Source organism: Pistacia vera, unplaced genomic scaffold, assembly GCF_008641045.1.
Source record: "Pistacia vera cultivar Batoury unplaced genomic scaffold, PisVer_v2 Contig130, whole genome shotgun sequence".
NCBI lineage: Eukaryota > Viridiplantae > Streptophyta > Magnoliopsida > Sapindales > Anacardiaceae > Pistacia > Pistacia vera.
Window position 1 is genome coordinate 264,233 of NW_022195358.1, and position 20,864 is coordinate 285,096.

General features: G+C 35.3%; 3 protein-coding genes across 6 annotated transcripts; all 3 read right to left on the reverse strand.

Annotated features, from left to right (window-relative positions):
- Positions 1-801: 801 nt before the first annotated feature.
- Positions 802-6,613, reverse strand: LOC116122035 (general transcription and DNA repair factor IIH helicase subunit XPD). Of its 2 annotated transcripts, XM_031407943.1 has the most exons (12): positions 5,915-6,613; positions 5,554-5,834; positions 5,093-5,175; positions 4,565-4,968; positions 3,870-4,063; positions 3,535-3,715; positions 3,228-3,352; positions 2,622-2,711; positions 2,247-2,325; positions 2,082-2,158; positions 1,439-1,547; positions 802-1,301 (listed from the first exon to the last, which is right to left on the reverse strand). In XM_031407943.1, exons 1-12 carry the CDS (start codon positions 6,446-6,448, stop codon positions 1,179-1,181), a joined length of 2,280 nt encoding a protein of 759 aa, XP_031263803.1. In that variant the 5' UTR covers positions 6,449-6,613; the 3' UTR covers positions 802-1,178. The 2 variants fall into 2 exon arrangements, with proteins under 2 accessions (XP_031263803.1, XP_031263804.1); XM_031407944.1 differs by lacking the exons at positions 802-1,301; positions 1,439-1,547; positions 2,082-2,158; positions 2,247-2,325 and adding an exon at positions 2,348-2,520.
- A 665-nt stretch (positions 6,614-7,278) lies between these two features.
- Positions 7,279-11,668, reverse strand: LOC116122040. 2 transcript variants are annotated; one of them, XM_031407948.1, is made up of 7 exons: positions 11,467-11,668; positions 10,896-10,953; positions 10,511-10,816; positions 10,382-10,430; positions 10,211-10,305; positions 9,671-9,795; positions 7,279-7,595 (listed from the first exon to the last, which is right to left on the reverse strand). In XM_031407948.1, exons 1-7 carry the CDS (start codon positions 11,607-11,609, stop codon positions 7,538-7,540), a joined length of 834 nt encoding a protein of 277 aa, XP_031263808.1. In that variant the 5' UTR covers positions 11,610-11,668; the 3' UTR covers positions 7,279-7,537. The 2 variants fall into 2 exon arrangements, with proteins under 2 accessions (XP_031263808.1, XP_031263809.1); XM_031407949.1 differs by lacking the exon at positions 7,279-7,595 and adding an exon at positions 8,544-9,003.
- Positions 11,669-12,959: 1,291 nt separating this feature from the next.
- LOC116122025 (preprotein translocase subunit SCY2, chloroplastic) lies at positions 12,960-20,808 on the reverse strand. Of its 2 annotated transcripts, none has more exons than XM_031407932.1 (14): positions 20,711-20,808; positions 19,406-19,924; positions 19,170-19,258; positions 17,997-18,076; positions 17,783-17,872; positions 17,390-17,481; positions 16,775-16,858; positions 15,617-15,758; positions 15,176-15,292; positions 14,789-14,918; positions 13,985-14,108; positions 13,748-13,854; positions 13,516-13,616; positions 12,960-13,417 (listed from the first exon to the last, which is right to left on the reverse strand). In XM_031407932.1, the coding sequence occupies exons 1-13, from the start codon at positions 20,781-20,783 to the stop codon at positions 13,527-13,529; spliced, it is 1,737 nt and encodes a 578-aa protein (XP_031263792.1). In that variant the 5' UTR covers positions 20,784-20,808; the 3' UTR covers positions 12,960-13,417; positions 13,516-13,526. The 2 variants fall into 2 exon arrangements, with proteins under 2 accessions (XP_031263792.1, XP_031263791.1); XM_031407931.1 differs by having other exon boundaries at positions 12,961-13,417; positions 13,496-13,616.
- Between the last annotated feature and the right edge of the window lie 56 nt (positions 20,809-20,864).

The window sequence follows — 20,864 nt, forward strand, 5'->3', positions numbered from 1 at the left end:
TGTCCCATCCAGATTGAATATTTCCATAAGAAAAAGATAGACAAAACAATTTGTTTGATGGACAAATAGTTCAATTGATGAGCAGGGTTTAAATTGAAATTTGTTGATGATTGATTTTGGACACCATCAACACTAGCATGCACAAAGTGTTAAGAGAGTTTTAGAAATTACACATGATAGATTCATGAGATTTGAATATGGTGTTGAGATTATATATGTTGTAGAAAACATAAATAATAGGCTGACAAGAGAGGTTTTTATAATGGTTCGGATGCTTAAAACAAATCCTACATCCACTGTTATTTTATTGTTCTTTGACTATTTATATAATATTTCCCGTAAGACATACAAAGATGAAGAAATACTTTGTTTTACAGAGAGAAAGAATGAAGCTCAAATCTATGTCTAACTCTCATATGCCCAACCTCCCTTTTTCGTAAAGAAAAATGTCAATTTATACACCTTTGAAGTCAATACAACGAGTGTTTTGTAAGTTGCCTTGACACATGGACAGCTCTCATCCGTTCTTTTCTTAAAATGAGATAAAATTGATATAAGATATCTTTGAGGTGGTATGAGCTTGACAGAAAGTATAATTTGTCTTCTAAACATAACAAAATTAAAGAAAAAGGAAAAGAAAATGAGTGATAATAATATGAAAATGCTCCTCTTCATCGGAGTTGCATACAAGATTAAACCTTACCGTATAGACAAATATTGATAATCTTTTTTTTTTTTTTTTTTTTTGATGAAATTGAAACGGTAACAAATTTGGTAAACCATATCAATTCTCATACGGCATTAGAATCTCATCAATCTCAACTTTTGTAAATGTAATATAAATGTTTTTTAAAGTAGCAAAATATAATTTAATAATATTTAACTGAATATTGACTTCGAACCATTTTTGCTAAGGTTGTTGCAAAGCTACAAGGAATCATCAGTCTGTACATGACTTCAAAATTGTTTGTAGCTCCAATGGATTTGAAGAAAACAGACCAGTGTAAATCCAGTGGTTGTCTCGACAGTATTTCCAGCCTTTAACAGGGGATAATTTTTCTCATCAAGCGCCACAGCATTACCATCAAAACTTAAAACACTTGAAACTATCCAACTCCACTATCTGCAAATTAGAATTGGAGAAAACGTATTGATCTATGAACTGCCAGAATAAATTGTCAGTACAAAATATCATTTATGCTGCCGTCGTTGGTCATCTTCTCCAAATCTTCTTGTGACAAGAGAGTCTTCCGAGTTCCACCGCCAGTTTTATCATAAGGCTGAGCCATTTTCCGCAGAAACTGCAACCGTGAAGAAATGAAAAAGGTAATAGATTAGCATATGACAAAGCTTTTAATGTCACCATTTGAACTTCCTCATAACAGCTTTGAAAAATATTTGGAAGTTTCCAAAGTGTTAGCAATCAAATTATACACACCTCTCGTGCTATATGCAAAGCCATGTCTGTGCTTAAATTCAGATGCGCATCACGTAGATGCGACAGTATCCAACCAGGCAACTTAGAGCGTTTGTCATGACGGCTATACCTGAACAATTCAGGTAAAGAATTCATTTTCTGAGGTACTATGAACACCAAACCTTTTCTGTTTTTTCCAGGAAATAGATAAATAAACTGGCTCCTCTCTAGCTAACAATCCCTTACTAAAATAAAAAATACAGAAGTAGCTTTACAATCATTTGATGGTTAAACTCACGGTAAGAATACATAATACACTCTAAATATTCAACCTTTGTCAGTCTCAGTAATCCTCGCTGGATTTATTTTTTAAAACACAAAAAGTAAGAAAAAAGAATTGCTTGAAAATTTTATTTAGAGATACTGATTGTAAAAACTTAGTAAAGATCAGTTCTTCTGTCATCAAAAGTACATGCTTCAAATCAACATGAGCAACAGACAAGTGCATCTTAAGAGATAAACATGAATGCTGAACCATTCCTAGAATTTATGGATAATATAATTTAAATATTCAAAGAAATAATCTGTGATATGGAGTATATGACTACAAGGCAAAGCTTCAGTCTTGAATTAGAGAAATTATAAATTTGCATAAACTACATACCTTTTGTCAGCAAAGATCATCATCCCATAATCGGCCTTTGACCGGATCACTCGGCCCACACACTGAGCAGCTTGTCTCTGTCTTGGTAGAATCCGACCAATCAAATTTATGATAACAGTAACAAACAGGTGTATGTTGTGAGGAAAAAGTTATGAGAAGTCATACCAAGGCATCGAAAGTTAGGAAATCACCCTCCTTTATCTGAAAAGAGTCTCGTAAATACTCCAAACGTGCAAGCAAGATCCTACAACAAAATAAGAATATAATCTACCATGTCCAATCTCAAATAACTTCTACAACCATATTCTTAGGTCTCAGCAATGAATTGTAACACATTTTATTGCCACACGTGCATTGCATGCCAAACAACTAGTATCCCTTCAAAAAGCTGAATCACAAAATTGTGTAACATCTCCTGCTATAAGTCAACAATGCAAAGCTGCAGAACAACAACAATGCAAAGCTGCAGAACAATCATATTTCAATAAAGCATCTTTATCTAAAACAACATAAGCATAGACATTATGAAATGAGGCTCACTTGCTTAATGTGTACTGGAAAGGAACGCCAAACATGATAACCAGTCTGCCATAATGTCCATCAAAATCTATACCTTCTGCAACTTTTCCCCTGCAAAGTAAGATATAAATCTATCAAAACAGCAAAATAACAATTTACAATGAACTCCCACATATTTTTCTGACAACAAGGAATTTCCTTCTGATTGCATGCCAAAGTTTCTGCCTAAAGTACCTTTAGAATATACAGACTATGCACATCCCACACCAAATTATGGTAATAGCAATTACTAACAGAAGGAAATATGCAGATTGCACCAGGCAACAAGACAAACCTCAAATCCTAAATTAAATGTTGAAGTTCTCAGACTTTAAATGTGTGATGAAAAAGTTGAAGGGAGACAGTTTTGGAGCATGCCATAAAAATTATGTTACAACTTCTCAAATAGTCAAAATTACATTTTCCATTGGCAAATAAAGAATGAAATTTACTTTGGAATTGTTTGACTTCCATGAAGGAGTATTTTTATTGTGCCAACTTCACACGCTCACTCAAGTTTGAGAAAGAATTATTAAATTGCATACTCTATACTTTGAGAAAGATTGTTTACTATGAATATACTCATACCTGGCAACGGAGAAAAAGACTGCACCTCGCCCACAATCACAAGCTGTACGGTAGTTATCAAGAGCTAATGTAGTTTCTGCCACATCCTGTGTCTCAATGAAGACAAGCTTATGTTGCATTATTTCCTGCAAAAACAAGGGCATTTGGTATCACTCAAGAGAATGGAGACAGATATCACTTTCAACTAAACTATGTTTTATTATCAAGTTAAAATACTATAAAACAAGTCCTATCAGAAGAAAAAAGCAAAAAGAGGCCAAAATGTTGATGAGCAGTAGATAAAAAGAGACCAAAAACATTATTTCACCTTTAGAATTCCACTATCATTCCACGTAGCAATTATTTCATCCATGTATGAGTAACTAACAAAAAAACATACAATCCCATCTGGAACAATAGAGACCATCTCCACCAAGAGCTTTCCATAATTCCTTGCAACACCAGGATCGCTTCTCATATCAAATTTGGTACTCACTGGAAGTTGATCACTAATATAACAAGCCAGAAGATATTCATTAAATTTTTTCTTTTGAAAAAGAATAAAAAAAGAAATAGATCACTCAACAAATATCCCCAGAATTGAGATTAAATTTGCTCAGTATGTTGCAAAAATAAGAGATACATTTTCATTAAACAATATACCTTCCACGAGTAAGAACCATAGGGCATATGCAATCTCTTGTTAACGACATTTTAAAACTTCGACTGACTACTGGATGAAAATTAAGAAGACGAGGGTAGAGATCAATTGGGGTTAGTGTTCCAGATGTTATCACAACTGACTGGAATCGGTCAAACACAGGCTTTATGGCAAGAGAAGCATCATGGCAGCTAAGCTGTAATGCCAAACAAAGAGGGGAAAAAGAAAAGAGATTAATAGATATTAAAATTTAAAAATAATGGATAAACAACAATTTAAGTAATATAAGCATATATCAAATGCCTTTACAGCAGAAGCCATAATTTTAGATCGGTAAGTGGCAGATAGAGACTGATATGGATATTGGAGAAAGACAGCAAATATCATGGTCTACCAGATGATATTATGCTAGGTAATATCAATTTAGAAGAACATAAATCATAATGATCCAGTCATCTGTACAATCAGTTTGGAGTTTGGGAAAAAATAGAATCAGTACTTAGTGGTCATAAGACTGTAAGATCCTAAAAATCAATGGATTTTGTGCAGGAGTTCCACCAAACATCATACATAAACGCCTGAAGACAGACCCCAAATGCCATTAAATATAAGAATCAGCCAAAAGGTCACTGTTTACTTACTGGAAAAGTATCAATGAGCTAAAAACATGTACAAGGAATGAGAGAAGAAAGCATACCTGCAGCACAGGATCAGGAATATGAGGCATTCTCTCGTCAAAAGGTTCAATTATAATTGAAAACCCACGAGCGTAAGTTGCCAAAAGTGTTGCAAAGTCACATATTGTCTGGATATGTAAGAACTCATCTGTGTCTGTTATTTCCAGTGTCAACATGAGTGAGTGCAACCGATCATAACAAAACCTCAGTGCTTTCTGGTCAATTCCAGCATGTGCATTAATGGATGCAACAAAGTTAACAGGGTTTTCCTTCTCAACATTTTCAGTTTCCAGGCGCCCTCTTAGATATTGGACCAATCTACGTAAAACATGCAGAAAATGTTCAGCTCGGCGAATGTTTCCGGGCACAGCCTCCTTCAGAATATCATCCGGTAAGGCAGGATTTGATAGCCAAGCGTCTGCGACTGGATAAAAGGAAAAAAAAAAAAAAAAGAAGAAGAAAGAATTTTAGGAAGACTAATGAGATTACCAAAAGAGCATAAATTAATTCAGAAAAAAAAACCACTAGTGCATCAGCATTCTACATACTAGGCAGGTTTCCTCTAAGTGCCAAACCCTCAACAAGCCGGTTGTATTCAGCACGTAATCTACCTGCATCAGTGGCCTTGAACCTTCCTACCATGTCAAACGTGTAAAGAACAAATATATAAAATTGTACTTCAATGGATTAGAGGATAAAACATTCATCAGAGCAGAGAAAAAAGTCTAGTCACTTTTCCTAATAAATGATAATACAAATTTAACAACATAGATAACTTTGAAAAGGAACTAGATTTTGCATGCATGAACCCCTATATGTAATGCTGAAGCCTCATCAATCTTTCAGTGTTTTAATTCAAGTTGAATCAAATTAGCAAAACTTACATTTTAACCGATATGCAAACATGTACTTTTGGGGTTGAAAACTAAAGTTAACCTATTAATAATATACTATACAGAACATATTAATAGATCTCAACAAAACAGAAAAAGATAAAAAAAGACCATACCTTTCAATCTCCTGGTTCATCCTATTAAGATTCCTGTTGGCACCTTCCAGCGTCTGCCTCCTCACACTAACACTAAGTGCTTCAATGCACACATTATCAATATTATGAGCCTCATCAAAAACCACAACAGACTCCTTCTGCATTTCCTTTGATATAATACCAGCCACCTTCGGGTCAAGCAAGTACTGATAACTATAAACCACCACATTCGCAAATTGAACCATGTGCCTAGCTAAAAAGTACGGACACCACCCTTTCTGCTTCCCAAACGCTCTCAGATCCTTCAATCATCATATTATCCAGATTAAATTCAATAATCTCAAGTAAAGGATTACATTCTTTCTAAAAATGTAATATTTACCTGCAATGTATAAACCCCGGGAGGCAAAACCGCCGCTGAAGCGGCCTTTTCGTAATTTTCAAAGAACTCACAAGTCTCCACATTAGGATTCTCGGCAGCCAAGCCACGAACCCAACTGGCGGTCCGTTTCCGACACGCGGCGTCCACGGAGTCACGATTCTCCGCAGCCAAAACCCTAGAATTCACGCAAAGATTCTTCCTGGAAGACAATCCAATCGCAAGAATCTTGGCGGCGGGCCCCAATTGACGAGTCTGGTAATTATGCAATAACTTCAATTCGGCCAAAGTCTTTTCCATTTCGTGAACAGTGCGCGTGCAGTAAACGAACTTGATCGGGTTCTCCGGCTTTGAAAGCGCGTAGCTCGTGATTAGAGAGAGGAGAGCTATGGTCTTGCCGGTGCCGGTCGGCATCTCGAGAAGGCAGTGGCCTTTGGCGTCGAGAGCCCTCTTGAGTTCGAGCATGTAGGAATATTGCTCGGGGTAGATGTTATCGTACGGGAAATAAACTGTGACATCTTCAAGTTTGAAGATCATTGTTTCACCGTCCTTGTCCCAAGGATAGATTTGAATTATGAAGGGTCCTCTGATTGATAGATTGAATTGAGGGAGGCCCTCTGATTGAGAGAGGAGGAGGAGAGTTGAAAACTTAGGGGTTTTAGTGGTTTTTCAGAAGAGCTAGTTCAGTTCAGTGAAGCTGCTAGCTGAAAATGAAATTGCTTCCCTACAGACAACGACGAACGTTTGAAGTGACTAGAGGTTTCAACGAGTCAGGCCCAATTTAAAATTGGCGGCCCGGCCCGGCCCATCCCAGCTATTGGTTCAAACAGTACTGTTCCTCGTAGTCGTATCTCCAATTTGTGTGTTTTTCTAAACAAAATTCAGTCTTTCTTAATTAAGTTTATAAAATGCCCACCTTTAAAATATATTAATTAATTTTAAATTCCCAAAACTTTTTTTTCGTGGTTGAATAATTATGCTTATAATCTGAACTTGAAATATATCATTCAATAAATCATTTGTATAAGTGCTGCCCTAGCACAGGTATATATAACCCTCTAATCTTGGGTTGTCACATCAATGCCATGTGTTTCATGCGTCTCATAATTAGAAGTTCGAATAAAAATAAATTGACAAACATTTCTTACAAACGCAACGTGACAACTTATAATTAGTTAACTCACATTTGATCAAGCAAAACTCATTATAAGCTGATCAATTGCGAACTGACACGCCATATTTGTGAAAGACAATTAGTGAGAAGAGTATAATATTACTGTTAGCGGTTTATAGGTATCAGTGATAGGGAATATTTTCTTATAAAGATACAAGTTGACAAAAGTTCACTCTATTAAAACAATTTCTTCGTAATTTTACTCTATTGAAACAAACTCTTAAGACCACTTTTACAAATCGAAGAGATTCAACCAGCTGAACTAGGCCAATACTAGGGTCAGTATGAGCAGGTGCTTGTTAAGGCTACATTAATATTTGCAGTTTTGTGTTAAAATTTTACACGAATTGATTACAATCAAGAAAAAAGAAAAATGGAACGTCAGAGAGGCCAGGCTATGCAAATGCAAGAGCACAAGAAATCCTCTTTATATTGCCAGGAGAACAGCTTTCTTATTCTTCAGTAGGTGTGTTGAATGCTATGCCCTTGATTACATGCCGGCATTGAAACCTGCAACAAGACCAACATCAGATATGTCAATACACACATTCTGCAATAAAATATAAGAAAGAGAAGCAAAGTATGAGATTGTTTTAAGTTTGAAGTTTCCATATTGATGAAATGCAAAGCTATTGTGACGTCAAGTCACAAAATAACAGAAAATAAATGGTAAAGAAATTATGCACATTGTTTGGAAAGTTGTCCAACAGCAACAATATAAACATTCTAGTGGGATACACCCTGAGGAATAAGAATGGCCTAGTGAGGGTTACGATAAATAAGGATTTCGAGGATTCTTCTGGTCCTACATTTATCATCCGCACACCAACTGCCAGATTTCAGTACAATATCATTACAATTACTGGTACTATAAAGATAACAAGAAGAAAAATAATAAATAAGTAAAGGCAAAGTCTAGAATCTGCAAAATCTAAGAAAGCGAAAATAATAACAAAGAAGGCACAAGGCAAGGCCATGGAGCTCATTTTAAACCATGTAATATTCTTCAACTTAAAGCCATTAGCAAGGAAGCAGCTATGATGTTTTCCTCCAAGAAGCATTGAAGATAACATGAACATAAGAGCAATGTTCTGAAAACCGGACCGGGAGCCGACCTGGCCAAATGGCCGGTTCCCGGTCGGTCCGACCGGTGACGTCAACATGCTGATGTCAGCATAATATCATGCTGACATCAGCATACTGAAATAAGCAAAAACGTAAAAAAGGCAAAAAATTCAGATTCCCCATCTAATTAAAGTTTAAAAACCATCAAAAGCAACCCTACAACATAATTTTCTCCATCTAATTAAAGTTTAAAAACCATCAAACCAACCCTACAACAATAATAAAACCATCAAAGTTTGATAGTTAAAGTTTACAAATTCAATTCTCAAGTCTAAAGTAAACTCTAAAGTTTCAAACAACATTAAAGGCATTACAAAGTAATATCAATGGCGATGGTGATGATTGAAGAGTTCACGTTGAAGACTGGAAGTTGAAGAATGAAGAGTTGCAGGCAGCAGACCAGCCACGGCAAGGAAGAAGCGCTGAAGCAGAGTAGAGCAGACTGCAGACCAAAGACTTGAAGACTAAAGTGAAGAGTGAAGACGTGAGGCTGAATCACTGAAGCTTAGCTGAAAACTTGAAGGAGATCTGACTTCTGAGTTTTGAGATCGCGAATGGAGGACACGAAGAGGAGGACTAGACTGGAGTGTGGAGGAGATCGCGAATGGCAGTAGCAACTAGCAAACCAAGATGATGATAGACTGGAGAGTGGATGAGATCGCGAATGGCAGTAGCAAACCAAGATGAAAAAGTGATAAACTGGAGAGTGGAGGAGATCGCGAATGGCAGACTGGCAGTAGCAATCCAAGATGAAAAAGTGAAAAACTGAAGAAGGGGCAAGACGGCTCTGTATCTATAGCTCAAAAGCAAATTGAAAATTTGTTACAAATTTTGAGACTTTGGTCTGACACTTTGACTTTGTGTGTGTGGCTGTGAGCAACTCTGCAACTGTGGTTTTTAATTTAAAATTTTTTTTTTTTTCTTATTTCATGTGTTAAACCGGATGGGGGTGTGGACCGGAAATCTGTTTAATACTGGTTGGACCGTCGGTTTGCTACAGTGCGACGGTCCAACCGCGGTTTGAAACGGTTTGACCGTAAATCCCGGTTATTTGCTCTCTTTAAACCGGAAATGCAAGCGGGTGGCGGTCTGACCGGTTCGACCGCCCGGTCCGGTCCGGGTTTCACAACCTTGCGTAAGAGATTAGACATAATTACTATACATGAATGGAAGGCCAAATCTTTGAGGGATGTGTAAAGTACCCTTTAACGAGTTTATTATAGCTATATGGGAGCTTGGAATCACCTACCACTATAAAACTTAAAAAAAAAAATTCCACCCAAATACTCATTGATAAAGACTTCAACCTTGTTAGAATAAAATGTATGATCACAAATATAAGAATAATTGAAAATTGAAAAAGCAATAATGTTCATGTAATAGCAGTGAGCAGCAACAATTAAATAACAATAGTAGACGCACATCAGATCTCATTGCTTCCAAATTTAGGCCTCGCATACCAGATCAAATTATCTGAAGTAGAATCTGTCAAACCCATGGAACTACAGGTTTGAGAAGCATGACTGGGAGATCTCATTTCCTTGTTTTGTGTTTTGCACTTAAACCGCAGCCTTAAAGGTACAATCTGCAATTAAATTGCTATCAGAAGTGTTAACTTATTGATTAAAAATGTTTCATTAGAATATAAATATGCATTTTTATTAGCTCTATGTGCAACAAAGCAACAAAATATAAGCTATTTGGTACTAGCAGCTATGAGAATCAAGCATGTGATCCACCAAAATTTGGTTTTCAAGAGTGTAAAAGAAGTAATTTGATAGTTGAGGTTAAAAAAGCTATAAAAAAAGTTAAGACTGTCTATAATGCAATATTTCAATTCCGATTACTGGATCGATCAAACATAGTGTCTGCCACCACATCTAGTGACTTAAAATTTCTAGAAACTTCTACTAAACTACCATTTTCAAAGTTGTGTACGATCTTAGGAACCCTCATATGCAATTAAAAACATAATGAAACCATAGAGACATGTAGCCTACCTTTTTGCTGTATCTGAAGTCACGTTTTGGAAGAAAATGCGGAGGCATATTCAAAGAAGAGGGTGCTTTGACCAATAGAAACAATTTAGAAGGCCCTAAAAGAAATATTAATTATAACTTTCGGGTTTCACCAGAAGACTGGAATTTGACAAGACACACTCAACTAATTACCCGGATAGGAACCAGATCCAGCACCCTTTGAGATCAACGTTCGAATAGCCTATTGACAGATAATAAAGCATGAGATATTGGTTCAAAAAGAAGCAAGTTATCATGGAAGTAGAAATAGTCCAAGTGAACCTTTCGTGAAAGCCCTTCTGCTACTTTGCTCTTAGTGAAATCAACTCCACCTCTGGGTACAGACTTTCCATGGGAAAAGAACAACTGATAAACATGGTGAGGTCGTAATGGACTACCTCCAAGAACCAAAATGACTTCCTGTATATTAGGACTCTCACTTATGATCAATTGCAGAGCAGTCTGGAAGCTAGAAACTGTGTTCATCAACTTCTCCCCTCTTCTAATCCCATGCTTGAGCTCTCTCATTCTGTTAGTGTGATTTCTTCGAGATGATGCCTTCAATTCGCTTTGTCTTAAAGCCATCTCCTATAACCCACAATTCTTAGGGTGCAAAAACCAAGCCAAAACAATATGACACAAATTTACCTTGTCAAAGCTTACGTACCAATTCCTTATACTCGCTCTGTAGTGACTCAAATTCAAGGCTCATATCCTGCAAAATGCTTCATAAAAGAAACCAATTTTAGAAGCCTACCGATCATAAATAACAAAATTCACCATTTCCATTACGCCAAGAGAGCATAAAGCAACTAGCAATATACAGGGAGATCTATGATTCTTGGCTTTTGAACTTTTGTGTCAGGTCACATGAATAATTTAGGGCTATTGAGTACCTGAACTCTTCAAAAGAAGGTAAATAAGACAGTATTGAAGACGAGCTTTTACATATCAAATGAATGATTGTTACAGAAAGAATCTAGATCCGACAAAATTCATAATTTTCACTAAATTAGGAGCTTCTAGAGCATAACAATAACAAAAGTGATGAAATCTCCACATTAATCGCACTTTACAAAAGTTAATTAGGAGTGATAGTGGTTTGACATTAAGCAATACATGAAATTAGGTTTACAGCAACAAATTGTACCGATATGCTAAGAACTTGAACTAACTCAGAGACGAAAGGCATTGAAAACCTAACATTCACGATAAAGAGAGAAGGATAGGGGACTAACGAAGGGATTTGCTGGTGCATATAGAGAACGAAGCCGAAGACGTCTTTGATGACGTGGAAGATAGCAGAGGCATCCAAGGAGTCTGCGCTGCTCTCAATCTCTGTGAATTCCATTTCTGAACTTGAACTTCCTTCTCCTTCCATCAATTCCGCCTAAGAACTTGCTTGTTTAGGGCACGCACTTACTAAATTTAAACATTTGGGCGGGATGGCAAGGCGCAAATAATAGCCTTCTAAAATAAATAACCTTAAACACGAGGGCCTTAGTGCGAATCATCCTTTTATAAGGGTGACAATTTTCGATGAAGGATAGGATATGAAAAAATTAAATGATCTACGTTTATAAATTTTTGTATACAAATTGGTAAAAGGCATCGACATTTATTAATATTGACTTATATATGTATTCATTTTTTTTTTTTGTTTTTTGTAAAATACTAAGGGTCCGTTTAGTTCATTATTCTGATATTTATAGAATAATATTTTGAAAAAAGTTAAATTGGATAGGTATTACGATGTAAGATTTAAAAATTAACAAAAATACCTCTTATGTTTGTTTATTTATTAAACACCCCTATAATAAAATATTAAAAGTTAACAAAAACACTCTCAACCCACCCATTAAAATACAGACAGCCAACCACCACTGCCGGAGGGTAGTCGGAGTCGCCGTATCGATGCATGACTGGCTAGATCTTGCTGGTCGTGCACCGATATGACATTTTTCGACCAGATCCACAGTAGATATGGTTAGAAAATGCCAGATCTATAGCTAGATCTGATCATTGACAGCCAAATCTGACCGCATTTGGTTGTCAACAACGGTCAAAGATACAACCGTCGTTGATGGTCAACGACGACCATATCTTGGCCGTCATTGACGACTGTCTACGGCTAAAGATCTAGTCGTTGATGTCCAAATCTTTGCCCGTAGATCTTATATTTTCCGACCAATTCCATTGTGGATCTGGCCAAAAAAGGCTAGATCGACGCACTACTAGCTAGATTCAACTGATAGTGCGTCATTATACCAGATTCCGGCCAACTTCCGACAATGGTGGTCGGAATCTGGTATAATGCTGGTTGCTGGGGTGTTTTTGTAATTTCTAAAAAAAAATTAAGAGTGTTTAGTTAAATTAACAAATTTAAGAGGGTTTAATAGAAATTGAATAATATAGAATAATATTTTGAGAATAAATTAATTTTACTGTTTAACTTTATTGAAAAAACCTAGAATAATATTTGGAAGAGTGTATCAAACGAAGCCTAAAATGTGTTCACAAATTAACCAATTTTTAGATGAATTTATAATTAATAAAGATAAGTTGACAAACTCTTCTCAATAACTTTCTTTTACAAATGCGACAAGACAGCTCGCAATGGATTTTGTTTGCCCAACAATAGGTCTAGTTTAACTGATTGTGAACTGTCATGTCTCATTTGTTAAAAAAAAGAATTTGTGAGTATAATACTATCTATTTATAATAGATGAGAGAAAATCCAAAATGAAACCCTTTCTTCCAGTGACAAACCTGGTAGTAAAATACAACCTTGAATAACTCAGTTCAATTTAAGTAATGTCACAGTAGGGCTTTACTTGTGTTATAATCTAATACTGCACCTCCTAACTAGCATTCTATTTTTAAATTCTATCATACATAACTCTACAATTCGCAACTGCATGAAATGACAATATGTACCATACTTCCGTAAAACCTCCTACTACTCTACTACTAATTGAATTAATTGTGACAGTGTGGAACCAAAATCCCTTCTAAATAACAGAGGAGCCTTGTCATCTCACAATGTTGATTCAACGCCACAGTTGCATTGAATAAGAAACCAAATAACTCGTCGACTTTATCATTGTTACACTTGCAACAGCACCAGCTCCTTTGAACCGAAAGATTCTTGTACACTAGATTGTGAGCAATTTCAGGTATGGAGAATCTCTGCATTGCACAAAAGGAATTCCCTAAATGTAAACCAACAATCCAAAACAGGTTTAACAATGAAGTTTTAACTCGTACTTGGAAAGAAAGAAGATTGCCTCTTCAGAAATCATAATCCATAGCGCTTTAAAGCTTTGCTTAAACTTGGCATAACATTGTATGCTTGATAGGATCTTCTAAGTTCAATGATTGAACCCACCTTGACAAAACACAAGTCAGGCTCATGAGACAACATGCAGATATGAGAGTTTGGGCCGTAGAAAAATACCATGTTAAACCATTACACGCTTATTGAGACTGGTGCACAAGTCAAGGTTAGAATACACTTACAATTATTAAAACGGATGTAAACCCAATGGCAAAACCCTCATTGATCCGGCGTAAGTAGTGATCAAGTATGGTTGATGTAGTTGCCAAAATACTTAATAATAGGCCCCCTGCACAGTTTACACCACTAAGAATGGCTTACCAACAAGCAGAAATATGTACAAATACCTGGAACTATATTAGAATAAGCTTAATACAAGAGAGTGCATTTATTTTTGCAACTTCATAAAGAAAAATTACCCCAGAAACGGGTTGATGCCTGAATCTTCGTGAGGTATTCAATGGTGGCCTTCCCGGGCTTTACATTTGGTATCCTGGCACCCATCTTGTTCAAGTAATCTGCAATTTCCTTAGGCAAGTTGGCCTACACAGTTAAATGAGATGTAAGAAGAATGAAAGGAGTATAACAAAAATAATTTAAGAATTCAAAACCATGCCCTTTTCCGACAAATTTACAATATTCTCAAAAATGCTAGCCCAGCATGTTTACATATTAATGTATGATGTCAATGTTTACTGTAATTTCCACAGAATAAATGAATAAAACTACTAGAAAGTGAACTACTATTAGAGCTAAAGCAACCTTATTAATTGTCCCATGTAATAATTACTTCTTTCTACCATTTCAAATGATCTTAGGGAACTTACAATAGAAGTACTTTTCACAAGGTTTCGTGTGCATTTTGCATGATTGTGTGAATATAGAGAATTATTGTACACTATATAAAGTAATCGTGATGAAACACATATGGAACATTGAACTTTTCCTCAACTTCACATGTCATATCCCACAGCCAACTTATGAACCATGAATACTGTATTGAAAGAACATTTAAAAAATAATAATAAGAAGAATAAAGCATAAAAAGTAAACCAGATCATCTCTTTTTACATATTTTTCTGATAGGAATGATATTGACGAGATAAACAAAAAGATATACAGAAAAGGGTCATCATGATAATAATGCATTCTACCCTGTTTTGATGATGTAGCATACATGGTTCTAGAATAACCAAAACTAGTAGGATTGACAAGATACTTACAATGTCAAATATATTGAACAAAAAGACACAGAAAGCGTATATTGAATAGTAAACCAAAGGCGGTGCACCAACAGAAGTCTCAGGGTTCAAAATCTCCTTAACATGCTCCCAAAATGGCGAACCAAGGATACTGCAAACAATACTCTATTAGAAATTAGTTATGTATCCTCCACAAAAGCAAGTTTTAATCAGAAAGTTGACTGCATATTTGTCTACACAGCAACAGGAATGGAAAAACCAGTTGATCTTATGCAGTAAGACACAAACGACCCTAATGTAGAAAAGATTTTCAGTAACAGAATAGGAAGAAATAATGGAGATTCATCTTCCAGATTCAAAATAAACAAGATTTGAGATAAAATCTAAGATTGTTTTCACTGCAATTACCTTGCAAGAATGCTGGGAAATGCCAAGAGATAAGTTGTTGTGAGAACAGGTTGCATTCCAGATGGATTAATGTTGAAAGGGATGTACGGCTCCACTTCAGTAATTGGAGAATCTTCTCTGTCCAAAACACAAAACCAACCAAAAAAAGATCAGTGATCAAGATTTTATTACAAATGTCCAAAGTAATTGCATGAGCTACAGAAGCTAGTATCTGGCAGAAAAAAATAATAATAATTTCAACAAAATTGCCGTAAATGCTAATTATTGATCATGGCTGAGGCAACGAAAGCCATAGCATGAAATATTAGTAACATCTTTTAATATGGAAAGACTGCCTTCATAATCAGTTATTTTGATATAATAGAATATGATAATAGCATGAGAATGGAATGAATTTATGCAGCGTATTTGTATGTCTGGACGGCAGCAAAAAATGGATACCTTGCAGCAGAAGCAAGTTTAAATCCATAGTACTGCAATTTTATTTTCCTGCACCCTTCCGTTACAACAACTGCCCACATAGTGACTATGGTAAAAACTCCCAACACTGCAAGCATATATGGCCACCAACTCAAAGCACTTCCTGCAACATATTGAAAATGTTCAAATCATAGCTGTTACCTGACTCTGAAACTGACAAGACATGAAAAGACTAAAGCAGTTTGGACAAATCCTGAGCAAATCCATATGACCTCTATCTCCATACAGAAAACAGAAAATCAACCGTAGATTTTAGCAGTTTCTACAATGGCATAGGAGCAACAAATCATTAGCACAGTAGTTCAAAGGTAAATTTTTTTATCAATATACTCCACTTATTCACCCTACACACATGATTAGTAGCAATCTAAAGACCATATTTCAGCCTCTGATATATATAATCTCCAAGTTTCGATTATATTTAAGTTGGTTGAATTTTTATATGTGGACTCAAAACAACTACATCTATTCATGATATTATTTTACTTTCTTCTCAAATAAATAAATAAAAGAGACCACATCTATTAATTCACACATACAGTATAAACTTTATAATTAGTATGAACTTCTGATTTTATGGATAACATTAAAATTTCAATCATACTTTGTCATTACCAGATGATTTACTTTCCCTTTGCAAGCTCTACAACAGAGAGCAAGGTATCACAGTTTCAAAATTATTTTTTCTGACAGTCCTTTCAAGCTCTCTTACACCTTGGAGTAGACTAAAAATGTCATATTTGCAAAAAGTTCATAGACATGTATAATGCAATTTCATGTCTAAAAGCATTCCTTTTTATTCAGGAAAAGAAAGCCCAAAAACAAAACATCATCATTCATTCAAATGACAAACAAATTTTGCATGACCTGGCAATAATTGACTACAAAAAGGCCACTTCCAATGCTCAAGAATGAAAAATCAGCTTATCATGCAGCTTCAAGGGTCAAACTTAACTAGTTAAATCATTCCAGATATTGTAAAGCAGGTGAAATTTGGGCAGGAAAAGAGCTCCATAAGTATTTCTTTTCTTCCAAAATTTCAAAAATATGAATAAATGGAAGAAGTGGAAAAGAATATATTAAAATTAAACAACAGCAAGATCACCCGCTATCACATACCTGAGAGCTGAGACAGCATCTTGTACAGTGTGTCGGTATAGCCCGTCAATATCCCCACACATATAATCAGAGATGATCCTTGGCCTGAAATACACATAACCCATTCAGCAATAGAATTGTGCCATAACATGGAACAATGGAATGTATGAGCACAATTCAGTTAATTAGATCTAACATCTTAAAAATCCCACATCTCTTGTTTATTTCATTTTGTTCTTTTATCCATTTATTTATTTATTCTTTGGAAGTAGCAAACAGGACAGACAGCCAAATGAGAACAATTAGTTCAAAGACAGCCAACTACATGAGATCAATGTTTTCTGCTACACAACATTATGCCAATAACCTCAAATAAATAAATAAATCTCCACTGAATGTTCCTGATTAGGACATTATAATGGTACTTTATAGTTTTTCTGGCAGAAATTTCTTATGCTCTACATAGGTGTCAATGTAAATAAAAAGATTTCCCATAATATGCTAACGTCATTCAGTAAAAGCATCAAAAAGAAGCAGCTAAACTGATAGTAGGCACATATAATAATCAGGCACATATAATAATCATAATTCTGAGACCATATGGTCTTTATAGCTGAGAATGTATTCCAGACGTACCAAATCCAGACTCTGTTATCGTATCACAGATCCATGTCATAGTCATTGCACCACAAACCAACAAAAATGCTGTCACCATCACATGCTTGACCCTGCAGAAGCCGTAAAAATTGTAACACAGCAGTTTCCTTCCAGAAAAAATTGTCTGGTCAAAATAGTGTTAGAACTATTATTCACCATACTGTTAAACCCGTTAATAAAGAGCAAGAGAAAGCTAATGAATGCATAATTCATTATCCAAAGTATGAACGTAAACCAAACACTTAAAACAAAGAGCATTTATGAAAGATGTCCTTCGAGCTAGTTACAGGACACAAAACTCTACTTTCAATTACTTGTGAGGTGATAAAAATTAAAGAATTTTGCAAATTAATATTCTGCTTGAAAAGTTACCTGTAGCTGGCAGCATAAATCGAATATGGAAGTGAATAACAAGCAACTATAAGAGCTTCCAATATTGCAAAGCCTAGTGACATCCACCATCTGAAAAAGGAAGGAAAATATTTGGGGTTTGTAACCTACAATACAATTTATCAAAAATGATCCTCAAAACATAATGATATAGCAAGGACTCATCTCACTGCTTGAGATGAATAACTAGACACACATATAACTCTTAATCTTCTCATGGCCATCTAAGCCTTCCTTCCGCAGCTTCACCAGGGATGGAAGAACGTGACAGAGTACCTGCACATTCAAGACATAAATTTAGCACACAATTGTCAGTAAATACAGTATAGCAGAAGAAAGGAGATGTGGTATTCTGTCTCCCCCTCATCCCAACAAACAATGTGTAGACAGAGTTTAATGAACAAAACAGCATGAAACACAAATTATGCATGGAGAAAGACTATTCATATAAACATCCATATACTGTTTTCTAGGAACATGCCTCCTTTATGAAGCAACAGCCATCACCAAGGCCCCAAAGATTCTATTAGCTAATTATAAACCAAAATTGCGACACCTATCTACACACAGATATCAATCCAAGTTATTTTAAAAAAAAAAAAAAAGAACTCTAAAACAATTGCAAAGAGTATTCAAAAGTATATTCAAAAATATAAAAGATTTTCCTTCTTTCATCATATTTTCCAACAACTAAAATGATGATAAAGTATATAGCAGCTCTCAAGATGTAACAACACAAGCCTAAAGCACCTATCTAGATGCAAGAAAAACCAAAAGGCACATAATATTGAAAAGTTAGTAACAAAATAATAAAATTATGCTAAAACAAGAATTTTTCTGACTTCCAAAAACGTAATAAAACAAAGCTAAACACCTAATTAGACCCAAAGAAGTATCACAAGGAACATTTTCTACTCAACACGATAATTCTTAAAGATCAACATAGTAATCATAACTAAATGAGCAATTATTATGAAACCCCTGATATATCCTTGACGTTTACCATTACCCAATGTTTTTGGAAATTTATTAAAGTCAACCCCAAATAGGAAAGCTTTTGGTAGAAATTAAGAATAATAAAACCTTATAAAGTTATCATAACTCCCAAAGGGGTGTTCTTAATAGTTTTGTAAAACATAGGGTGGCAATAAAATTTAAAGATCCCCAAAAGCAGTCCACAATAATTACCCTAATTGAATTTGTGACAGTGGCATTATAGGCAAAACAGATAAAGCCTCTATATCTTGCTTCCACAGATTATATAATCTCACATAAATTGGGTTATAACATGAAATGGAAGTGGAATATCAGGTTACATATTGTGCAATAAAGATGCATGTTAGATGACTGAAGAAAAGCTATAATAAACCTGCATTAGTATTGATGCAATTATCTGGGGACTAATTCCAAGCTGAAAAAGTGACAGTTTTAGTTCCGCTGCAAAATCACCAAGTTCATCTGCCAATGACAACATTAGTGACTAAATGCATGTTTGAAATAAGAAAACATTACTAAATATAGCAAGCTGAAAAGCCATGTAAGACCATGCATACAAAAAATACAATTTCTTTATGTATGCATGAGTGCGTTATTTATTATCCTTACCAACAGATCCTGAAACAAAGCTAAGATAATCTTGAGGTATCAGTCTTCTATCAAATCCAGGTAGAGGAATGAAATATCCAACACGACTGATTATAAGAAGTACAGCAGTCACAAATAATCTTCGTCGTATCTCACTCTTAAAAAATGATTCTGCAGCATTATTGAGGACGGAACTTAAGCGTACAAAATTCAAGAACCTATTTTTAAACGTTTTAGGTATCGGCTGTGAATTCTCATAGTTATTGCCATCACATAAACCAGGAATGTCTGGCCCATCATCCAATCTTGGTGGAACATCTTCAAGGTTCAGAGATTCTACAGATGTAGCCTCAACATTCATATAGTTACTTTGAAGCCCATCTGAAGAATTGACAGAAAATTCACTCCTTGCTTTCACCAAAAAAGGTCTGTTCAGCAACACCGCATTCCTTTGGCTGGATTCTACTAAACTTAACTTCATAGAAGCACACGTCTTCACACAAAGTGGATTACAAAATAGGAAATCACATGCCAGACCACCTGAATGTTATGTATACAGGTCAAATTAAATTTGTATTAAGCGTATGAAAATGTTACACTAACCCACAAAAAGACAACGGCATTCCAATCACAAAAACTCTAATTAATGTTTTTCTTTTAATCAAAAGAAAGGTGAAGAATAATTCACAAAAATAATAACATCCACATAGCTTAAGTCACAATATCCCAGCTCGTACATATATTTAAGTCCAAACCTTTTAACTAAAAATTGTGGATTAAAAATTTGACTAATATTTCCAAACAATTTATCATCTCGTAAGTCACAGTGTATATATTTTTATACATAGGGAGATCAATTTGAACTAGAAGGCGAAATGGTTTTGCCCGCATAAGAAACAATGGAAAAGGATAATTAGATGGCAATATTATTGATACAAACAACTACTTATACTTCATCTCCTTGTAATCATAATATGATTTCTACAGCCTCCCGAATCCTCCAAACGCTTACAAAAACATGGTTGGTTGAATTTCTAAACAAACAGTGAACAGGGAAAAAAAAAAGGAGTGAAGGAAACAATAAATACAAAGAAGCAAGTGATAGTAAAAATTCAGAGCACAATTCAGCAAAATTGACTTTACAATTAACAAAAGAGCACAAACCATACGGATTTTTTTTTTTGAGAAATCTAGTGTTTTCTAGGGTTTCAAAAAATAACAGAACAAAATACGAAGCGTTCTCGAATTCAGTTACTGTTTTCTCTTTTGTGTTATCTGTATTGTTCGTTCGTTTTCTATGAAACAAAACAAACTGGTGAACTTTACCTCTAAATTTTAGGGGTTTTTCCGAGAAGAGCTGTGTAGTGAACTGCTGAGAGCTAAGAACAGTTGCTTCCATGGCGATACTTTGGCCCCGGGGAGCGGCAAAAAATTTGGCCAATCTTTTTGTACTCCCAATAAAACCTCTCAAAATATATAG

What these genes read in the sequence shown, in the direction of transcription:
- LOC116122035 (XM_031407943.1), bottom strand. Translation starts at nt 6,448, where the DNA reads ATGATCTTCAAACTTGAAGATGTCACAGTTTATTTCCCGTACGATAAC. An exon ending in ACTTAGAGGAAACCTGCCTA is followed by an intron (nt 4,969 to 5,092) that starts GTATGTAGAATG and finishes CCTTTTATCCAG; the next exon opens with TCGCAGACGCTTGGCTATCA. An exon ending in TCCTAACTTTCGATGCCTTG is followed by an intron (nt 2,159 to 2,246) that starts GTATGACTTCTC and finishes CTACCAAGACAG; the next exon opens with AGACAAGCTGCTCAGTGTGT.
- LOC116122040 (XM_031407948.1), bottom strand. Translation starts at nt 11,609, where the DNA reads ATGGAAGGAGAAGGAAGTTCAAGTTCAGAAATGGAATTCACAGAGATT. An exon ending in ATGCACCAGCAAATCCCTTC is followed by an intron (nt 10,954 to 11,466) that starts GTTAGTCCCCTA and finishes TCTTTTATGAAG; the next exon opens with CATTTTGCAGGATATGAGCC. An exon ending in ACTTCAGATAATTTGATCTG is followed by an intron (nt 7,596 to 9,670) that starts GTATGCGAGGCC and finishes GTCTTGTTGCAG; the next exon opens with GTTTCAATGCCGGCATGTAA.
- LOC116122025 (XM_031407932.1), bottom strand. Translation starts at nt 20,783, where the DNA reads ATGGAAGCAACTGTTCTTAGCTCTCAGCAGTTCACTACACAGCTCTTC. An exon ending in AAACTTGCTTCTGCTGCAAG is followed by an intron (nt 15,293 to 15,616) that starts GTATCCATTTTT and finishes TGTTTTGGACAG; the next exon opens with AGAAGATTCTCCAATTACTG. An exon ending in TTTCCCAGCATTCTTGCAAG is followed by an intron (nt 14,919 to 15,175) that starts GTAATTGCAGTG and finishes TATTGTTTGCAG; the next exon opens with TATCCTTGGTTCGCCATTTT.